Below are 9,772 nucleotides of genomic sequence, written 5' to 3' on the forward strand. Positions count from 1 at the left end.
TTAACATAAGTTTCATTCCCCTTTTGAAGAAGCCTTAATGCCCTCATAAACAACTCTAATTTCTAATCCAGCAAAAGCACCCTCAGGAGCCAGAGGTATCTCTTCATATTTTAAAATTTTTACAGCACTAGGATCATACTGAAAAAAACCAAAATCATGTACTGCATCTCTGTATATAGGATGCAACGGAGCCTCTTGGCGGTTCAAGAACATTCTTCTAGAACAACATGTTCGGGCTTGACAACATGGCGATTGGTGAGAATAATACCATGGCATTTGTCGACGATGAAACCAGTAGCGTAGCTGGCGAAAGCGGACTCAGGGTCAAAAGCAAGAGTAGTGGTTATTCAAAAGACGAAAGCGGATCAATTTCCATTTCAACTTAACGAGTTACATTGTTTTTACGGAAGAAAGTACTACCTAGTCAGATCAACATTGCCAATATATTATCAATCCCACTCTGATTCAGTTGTGATCCAACATCATTCCAGATCTAAAGCATTTCATTTTTACTTTCAGCAAATCTAAAATTACATACGTGAATGGTTAAGAGTGCGGGTGAACAAAAATATCTCACTGGCCAGTATATTGTTTGAATCCTAGTAGTTAGTACAACATTCAAACCAAAAATTCTAAACAGTCTACTACATGACAGACTTCAGCAAGTTAAACCAGTTACACCAACATTGTTGGTTTAATCATGCACATTAACTAAACATAAATGCAAATTGAAAGCGAATAGTTCCGTAGTGCAAAGTTTTACTTCTTATCAAAAGCTAACATTTTTCACAGAAAAATCATGCTCCAAACAAGAAGCAACCATAACAAGTGAATGAAATAAAACAGCTACTTAACAACTTGTGAGCGAGATAATTCAAACAAGGATGACGAATCCGGAATTCTCAGTTACTGTTCTTCCCTTCCTCAACATACTCTGATATAATAAGCAGGATACAAAGTTATTCAAAAGTTAACCTATCTCCTTTTTCCATTATGTGAATATTTTCTAGACTGGTCTTTGAATCTATGATGATCACCATATTTGTCTCTATCTTCCCTGTGCCTGTCAAGATTCCGACCTCTCTCGCGATCACGAACATATTTGTCCGAATTATTTTCACTAGGCACACATCTGTCAATTTCATGAACCCTATCATCCTTGAATGTTCTTTCAGAAGTACCCGGCAAATCCCTCTCCGATCCTCTTTCTTTTTCTCGCATAGCATTAGGCAATTCACCTCTATCGCGATCCACCTCATCGTACTGATGATCGGATGCAGCTTCCTCCCCATAACCTGACTCTGCAACCTTGCCTCCATCATCTTCATCGCCACCCCATCTTCCGATATCTGGGCCCGGCCACATTCCCATATTAGGAACATACATACCGGACGACGGAATCATCCCCATACCATGCATAGGCATCCCTCTTCCATAGAAGGAATAATTACCATAAGGTGCTAGACCGCGCAAACCAAAACCGGGGTATGAAGGCAAATTACCGGGGAACGGAGGCGCCGGGCCACCGGGAAAGCCTGCATAGTCACCCATTGGACCCATCATGATAGGTCTAGCACCCATTCCACCGCCCCAATTCCTCATCGGATTACCATGTCCTCTACTCCCAATCCCCAGATTGTTCCCTCTCCCACAATTACCTCTTCCATAACCTCTATTATCCCAATTTCCACCTTGGTTGATACCATCAACAGCCTCAGCAGCTTCACTCATTTGAATAAAAGGTGTGAGATATTGGATCGAACTCTAGTATGGTCGAAAGGTAGCTTCTTGGTTCGATAGGATTGAGCATGAAGTCGAAGGTTGTTCACATGCTTGTGTCGAAGATGCTAGGGTTGTTAGCATGTTAAATTAGGTTTTAGTGTTTAAACCCTAATTTGTTAAGTTAGCTTGTTTATTAAGTTGGCTTGTATAATGGGTCTTGTGGAAAAAAGCCCATTAGTTAGTATATTAGGTTTTATTATAAATAGCATACTAGTCTCTCATCATTGCTAAGCTGCAAATCCTAATTTAGGGTGAGAGAGGTTATTTGTTATTCTTGTAAACTTGTAATCTTGTTTTAAGAGAAAGTAAAAGAATAGCAGTTATAACCAATTCTTGTGTTCTTATTCTCTTCCCTAATTCCCTATTATACTTTGTTATTGGTATCGTTTTTCACAACAAATTGGTGCGGTGAGCGTGGAGAAGATGCCTTCAACAAAGTATGAGATTGAAAAGTTCACCGGAGTGAATGATTTCGGTCTGTGGCGCTTGAAGATGAAAGCCCTACTGGTTCAGCAGGGTTGTTTGGAAGCGTTGAAGGGAGAGGCAGCCATGAATGCAGAATTGACGGCAGCGGAGAAGACAAATATGATCGAGAAAGCACACAGCGCAATTTTGTTGAGCCTTGGTGATAAGGTTCTCCGGCAGGTATCAAAGGAGACGACGGCATCAGGGTTATGGGTGAAACTTGAAAGTTTGTATATGACCAAATCGCTGGTAAATCGACTCTACCTGAAGCAAGCTTTGTATTCATTCAAGATGATTGAAGACAAAGTATTGGCTGAGCAGTTGGATATGTTCAACAAGCTGATTCTTGATCTTGAAAATATTGATGTGAAGATCGATGATGAAGATCAAGCGCTGTTACTATTGTGTTCTTTGCCTCGATCACATGCTCACTTCAAAGAAACTCTCTTGTATGGAAGGGAGTCCCTGACGTTTGAAGAAGTTCAATCAGCCTTGTACTCTAAGGACTTGAATGAACGAAAGGAGCATAAACCTTCGACTGTTGGCGAAGGTTTGGCCGTTAAAGGAAAACTCTTACGAAAGGATGGTAAGTTCGACAAGAAGAAAGGCAAAAGTCAGTCGAAGACTTACAGTGGCGAAGCATCTGGCATTCGATGCTACCATTGTAAGAAGGAGGGTCACACAAGAAAGGTGTGCCCTGAACGCTTGAAATATCATGGAGGTAAGGATAATGGCAACGCTGCCATTGTTCAAGATGATTTCGAATCATCTGATGTTCTTGTGGTTTCAAGCAGTGACTCTAAGAAGGAGTGGATTATGGATTCAGGTTGCACTTGGCACATGACTCCAAACAAAGACTTGTTCGAGGAATTATGTGATCAAGATGGTGGATCAGTATTGCTGGGAAACAACAAGGCTTGCAAGATTGCAGGTGTTGGATCTGTGAGATTCAAGCTCCATGATGAGTCAATAAGGTTGTTGACTGAAGTCAGGTATGTTCCTGATTTGAAGAGAAATCTGCTTTCTCTTGGTGAATTCGACAAGAAAGGATATGTTTTCCAAGGAGAGAAAAGTATCCTAAGAGTCATGAAGGGTTCGAAGGAAGTCTTGAGAGGCGTGAAGAAACAAGGCTTGTATACCCTTGAGGCTGAAGTTGTAAGTGGTTCGACAAATGTTGCATCCACGAAATCTTTGTCGAAAACAGAAATCTGGCACATGAGATTGGGCCATGTCAGTGAAAGGGGTCTGGTCGAATTAGGGAAACAAAATCTGCTTGGTGGAGACAAAATCGAAAAGCTGAAGTTTTGTGAACCCTGTGTACTTGGAAAATCTTGCAGAGTGAAGTTCAACAAAGGCAAACAAAGAACACATGGATCCCTTGATTACATCCATGCTGATCTTTGGGGGCCTGCAAGGTGTCCATCACATTCAGGAGCAAGGTATTTTCTATCCATAGTAGATGATTATTCCAGAAAATTATGGGTATTCATCCAGAAGACTAAGGATGAAACTTTTGAGAATTTCAAAAGTTGGAAGACTCTGGTTGAAAATCAGACTGGCAGAAAGGTCAAGAGGTTGAGAACCGACAATGGCCTTGAATTTTGCAATGAGGCATTCGACAGTTTTTGTGCTGCCTCTGGTATTGCAAGGCATAGAACTACTGCAGGTACTCCACAGCAAAATGGTTTGGCGAAAGGTTTAATCGAACTATTTTGGAGAGAGTCAGATGCATGTTGACTAGTGCGGGGTTAACAAAGGTGTTCTGGGCTGAGGCTGTTTCGACAGCAACATATCTGATAAACAGATGTCCTTCGACAGCGTTAGATATGAAGACACCTGAAGAAGTTTGGTCGGGACATCCACCAGATCTCGACAAACTGAGAGTATTTGGCTGCGTAGCCTATGCTCACATTAGGCAAGACAAGGTCGAACCTAGAGCTCTGAAATGCATGTTCATGGGATACCCTGAAGGAGTCAAAGCTTATAGGCTATGGTGCCTAGAGCCAGGTCACAGGAGGTGTATCACCAGTCGAGATGTAGTTTTCAATGAAGCTGAAATGGCTTTTAAGAAAACTGATGATGTTGGTCGAAGTACAGAAACATCTGACGAAGAGCTGGAACAGGTAGAGATTCCTGTTGAGGTGGAGCATGTTGATGCTGAATTGCATATCCCAGATGAAGTCGAAGAAGAAGCAGAAGATGCTGAAGTTGAGGAAACTGACGATGACTACCTATTGTCGAGAGATAGGTCGAGAAGAGTCATCAAGCCACCTCAAAGACTTGGATATGCAGATCTTATAGCTTATGCCTTAATCTCTGCAAGTGAGGTTCTAGACGAAGAACCTAGAGACTATAAGGAAGTTATGAGGAGTCGAAATAAGACTGAATGGCTGAAGGCCATGGATGATGAGATGAAATCTCTTCATGATAATCATACTTGGGAACTGATCAAGAAACCTGATGGGGCAAGGTTAGTCAGCTGTAAATGGATTTTCAAAGTTAAGGAAGGAATTGAAGGAGTGACGTCGAAAAGATACAAGGCAAGGTTAGTTGCAAGGGGTTTCACTCAGAAAGAAGGTGTCGACTTCAATGATGTGTTTTCTCCTGTTGTGAAGCATAGGTCCATTCGAATGTTGCTTGCCATGGTGGCACAGTTCGATCTTGAACTGGAACAGATGGATGTGAAGACTGCGTTCTTGTATGGTGATCTAGATGAAACGATCCTGATGAGGCAACCTGAAGGGTATGTCGAAAAGGGGAAGGAAGATTATGTGTGCAAGTTAAAGAGATCTTTGTATGGGCTGAAACAATCTCCTCGACAGTGGAATAGGAGATTCGACAAGTTCATGGCACGCATAAGTTTCATTAGAAGTCAGTTCGACCACTGCGTTTACTTCAGATTTCGACCTGGTAATTCATTTGTTATTTTGTTGCTTTATGTGGATGATATTCTCATAGCAAGCAACAGTGTTGAAGATGTGATGAGGGTGAAGGCTGAACTCAATAAGGAGTTCGATATGAAGGATCTGGGAGCTGCTTCCAGGATTCTTGGAATTGACATTCGGAGAGATAGAAAGAAGTCGAAGATATGCTTATCTCAAGAGGCATATCTACGGAAGATTCTTGAAAAGTATGGTATGTCGAATTCGAAGCCAGTTGTGACTCCAACAAACCCTCAATTCAAGCTGAGTATTGATCAGTGTCCCAGTACTGATGTCGAAAGAGCCTATATGAATAGCATCCCATATGCTAATATAGTCGGCTCTTTGATGTATGCTATGGTCTGTACTAGACCCGACATAGCTTACGCAGTCAGTCTTGTAAGCAGGTACATGGCGAATCCTGGAAAGGCTCACTGGCAAGCATTGAAGTGGATTTTAAGGTACATAAATGGGTCTCTGAATAGAGTCCTAATTTATGGTGGAGCCTTGAGTGAAGATAGTAAAGCAGTAATAGAAGGATATGTCGACTCTGATTATGCAGGTTGTATGGATTCCAGAAAATCTATTTCTGGATATGTTTTCACTATGTTTGGCACTGCAATTAGTTGGAAAGCAACACTTCAGAAGGTTGTTGCTCTATCAACCACTGAAGCGGAGTATATTGCCCTAACTGAAGCTGTGAAAGAAGCATTGTGGCTTGAAGGTTTTGCGAAGGAGCTGAAACTTCAAGGTCGAGGTATCACTGTTAAATGTGATAGTCAAAGTGCAATACACCTGTCGAAGAATTCAGCCTATCATGAGCGAACTAAGCACATTGATGTGAGGCTGCATTTCGTCAGAGGAGTAATCGAGCGTGGAGAAGTCCAAGTGTTGAAGGTTTCGACTGAAGACAATGCTGCTGATATGATCACCAAGACATTGCCGAGTTGCAAGTTTTTCCACTGTATGCAGTTGATAAAGCTGCATGAAGAAAGCTAGTCTGTTCCTTGACGTTGTAGAGTTAGGTCCAAGGTGGAGATTTGTGAGATATTGGATCGAACTCTAGTATGGTCGAAAGGTAGCTTCTTGGTTCGATAGGATTGAGCATGAAGTCGAAGGTTGTTCACATGCTTGTGTCGAAGATGCTAGGGTTGTTAGCATGTTAAATTAGGTTTTAGTGTTTAAACCCTAATTTGTTAAGTTAGCTTGTTTATTAAGTTGGCTTGTATAATGGGTCTTGTGGAAAAAAGCCCATTAGTTAGTATGTTAGGTTTTATTATAAATAGCATACTAGTCTCTCATCATTGCTAAGCTGCAAATCCTAATTTAGGGTGAGAGAGGTTATTTGTTATTCTTGTAAACTTGTAATCTTGTTTTAAGAGAAAGTAAAAGAATAGCAGTTATAACCAATTCTTGTGTTCTTATTCTCTTCCCTAATTCCCTATTATACTTTGTTATTGGTATCGTTTTTCACAACAAAAGGCATCGGAATCGAAGAAACAACACACATCCTACCATTAAACTCATGTCCAATCAACCCTTTCTTACAAGCAGCCGCAGCTAAAGGATCATAAAACTCAACCTGACAATACCCTTGGGATTTTCCACAATCTTCATAAAGAAAAAATCTTAAACCCCTAACTTCTCCATACTTACAAAGCTCGTATTCAACGTCAGCATCAGTTGTCCACCAGTGCAAATTACCCAAAAAAAAATGAGTACTTCCTACACCAACACCAAAAAATGTTTGCTTTTGCTCAATTCCACCGGCACCTGGAAACGAAACCGCGCCTGCATTTTGAACTGATGGCAGTGGCGGTTGCGATGGCGGCTTCTTATCTTTATCTTCGTGCCCTCCTCCTTTGCCTTCTTCCATTCTTGAGTTTTTTCGTTATCTCTTCTTTTTTCTTGGTTTAAAAAACGGTTTAAAACAAAATGGCGCGTAATGAAGAGTGTGGCAATTCTCAACTTGTTTAATCAAATTTTATTTCTTATGGTCTAGTCAACTTGTCTAATTTAAATTCCAAACAAAATTATGATTAGGGGAAACTGAATCCTCAACTCATTTTTTTCCCGCAATCACGCCTTTAGCAATTGTTTGATCTTGATTACGATGCTATAAAAATAGATTTGATTTTTTTAAAATTATCAATTTTAAATTAAAATCATCCGATCAAGATCAGACGGTTTGATACGACTGAATACATAAATGTAAGATAATTAGATTACAGGGAATCAGAATCCTAGACCTCAATGCAATTAAATTGTGGCATATTGATAATTGAGCAGTTTCAAACGGGTTTCGAATTATCTTAATAGGTTTTTGGATAGTTTGGGACAATTGAAAACTTTTCTAAGATGAATAATATCTTATATAAAATGTTTTGGAATACAAATTTTAAAAAGTGGATACAAAAACTCACTCCTTTGAATCAAATTTCTATTATTTTAATTGAAGTTTTTCTTTTTAATCCCCTCTTCAACTTTGTCTTTCCTACATTGTTAGCTTTTCATAAACATTTTTAATCTTTAACAACATAAATTATTAACATAAATTATTAACAGTTGCTTCTTTAAGTTTGATTTCTACCCTTATGCTTCTTATGGTGATGATGAAGAATAAAATGATGATGGTGATGACGACGACGATGAAGAATAAAATGATGATGATGATGATGATGATGATGATTTATAGCTATACACACGAAGTTTTAGATAATTGAATCTTAATACAAAACAACGGTTGTTGTTTCTTCAAATTTGGTTCTTACCCTATGCTTCCGATGATGATGATACGCGAGTTTTAGATAATTGAAGTTTAATATAAAATAACATGAATTATTAACATTTTCTTCTTCAAGTTTTATTCTTGTTCCGTCTTGGAACCATAAATGAGATGTGTAAATGGAGATGACGGTGCATCGCAGCCTCCAACGCGGTGAGGTGGGGGTATCTTCGAGGTTAACACTCCAATGCTCAAGTTAGTATATGAAGGAGAAGAGCGACATGAAAATTGTATTTGAATTTTGTTACCTCGATTTGGTGCCTACTTTATTTTTATCTAGAGAGAGAGAGAAAATAACGAACTAGTTATTTGTGTGTGGCTCTTCGCGGGTGGTCGTTGGATGTGCTTTACGGTCAAGATCTCCTAGGACCCTCAGAGTAACTTTCTTTGACAATTTGAAATACTCTTGAAGATCTGGGACCTTTATTGGAATGCAGGCCGAGATGGCGCGGTAGAATTAGTTCACATCGGGTCTTCTTGATTGACCCAAAAAAGTTGCCCCCCTAAGCCCTTGCCGAAACATGAGTAGGTGGAGGCTTGTTGTTATGACTCCGGATGAAAACCATGTCCTAATTATTTGAAGTAAATGAGCGAGGATTGCTTCAACTTTTTAAGGAACCGTGCATTTAATGCACCATGCTTCAAACATCTTTTCGTAGGTATCATCATGATGGCTTCTCAGGAACTTAAACTTTGAAGTGTTACGCGTGAGAGATTTGGATGCGTTTGGTGAAATCTTTTTGCCTTCTAGGGCACTGTTTCTTTTCTAAGGAATAAGTGTTTCTCTTCCTTTTCTGAATCTTCTTTTCTAGTTTGACAGTTTCATTGGTTCTTCTTCTCGTTCTTCACCCCTAATGCTGGGCATATTTAAGATTCTACCAGCATTGGTGTGATCACGTGATGGGAATACTATGTGTGTTCCTTTTTCTCCACCTTTTCAAATGTCTTCGCGGACTGGACCTCTTCCGAAACTCCCGCCTTTTTTTGGACCGGTTTTTCTTGGTGATGACTGCCATCCTGGAAGTTCATGCAACACTTTATGATATCATCACTAGAGTGAAGGTATGATGTACCGACTTGTTTCCAAAGTACTAGGCAGAGGGTCACTTTTTGCTGGGAAGTAGCTCTTTCACATTGTTGAAGCGGTAAAGCGGCAAGCAAAAAGTAATAGGTATTATTTATTACCGGGTGATATAGGTTATATCGTATCGTAGTCCACAGAGATTGGTTGAGAAGAACTGCCGTTCGACTATCTCGCGTTCTAAGTTTCATGATTGGTTGCGGAAAGGTAAATGCGGGAAAAGTAAATAAAAGCAGATAAACATTCTCAATAGTCTAAGAGAAATAGTTATGGAATTGCATTTCGTTCTACCCGTCGAATACTTAAATCTGAAGATCTATCGCTCGACACTCACAATACGCATCAACATCACCGGGCATCACTCGAGATGCCACATCGGTGTCCATGTCTGCAACACCGACGAAAGCTCAACCGTACTATTCACATCAGCGATTTCTCCACCGACACAAACAACACGGAGGCATTAGACTCGATACCCACTATGATTGTTAGTCCTAAATCCATGTCTGCAACCCAGAAACTAACAGTTATCATTCCTAATCAAGATCTATGGTGTCCATGTCTGCAACAACACAAATCCAGAGCATTTAAGCAAAAAGATCAAGAACAACAACAAAGATGATTTGTAAAGCGAATATATAAACGATCCCAAGATCCACAAATATACATACAATAAGAGTAGAAACATACATACAACACCCACCATTGGAATGAAACAAAGGGAAGAGAGAAGATGAA

General features: G+C 40.0%; 1 protein-coding gene across 1 annotated transcript; it reads right to left on the bottom strand.

Annotated features, from left to right (window-relative positions):
* Positions 1-975: 975 nt before the first annotated feature.
* On the bottom strand, positions 976-7,044 carry LOC131625004 (glycine-rich RNA-binding protein 5, mitochondrial-like). Its single transcript, XM_058895917.1, has 2 exons — positions 6,684-7,044; positions 976-1,721 (listed from the first exon to the last, which is right to left on the bottom strand). Exons 1-2 carry the CDS (start codon positions 7,042-7,044, stop codon positions 976-978), a joined length of 1,107 nt encoding a protein of 368 aa, XP_058751900.1.
* Positions 7,045-9,772: the final 2,728 nt, after the last annotated feature.

Source organism: Vicia villosa, unplaced genomic scaffold, assembly GCF_029867415.1.
Source record: "Vicia villosa cultivar HV-30 ecotype Madison, WI unplaced genomic scaffold, Vvil1.0 ctg.000177F_1_1, whole genome shotgun sequence".
NCBI lineage: Eukaryota > Viridiplantae > Streptophyta > Magnoliopsida > Fabales > Fabaceae > Vicia > Vicia villosa.

Bases quoted from the DNA above. Each gene is read 5' to 3' on its own strand.
- LOC131625004 (XM_058895917.1), bottom strand. From the start codon at position 7,044: ATGGAAGAAGGCAAAGGAGGAGGGCACGAAGATAAAGATAAGAAGCCG. The intron at 1,722-6,683 runs GTAGGATGTGTG...AAATGAGTGAAG, and splicing joins GATTGGACATGAGTTTAATG to CTGCTGAGGCTGTTGATGGT.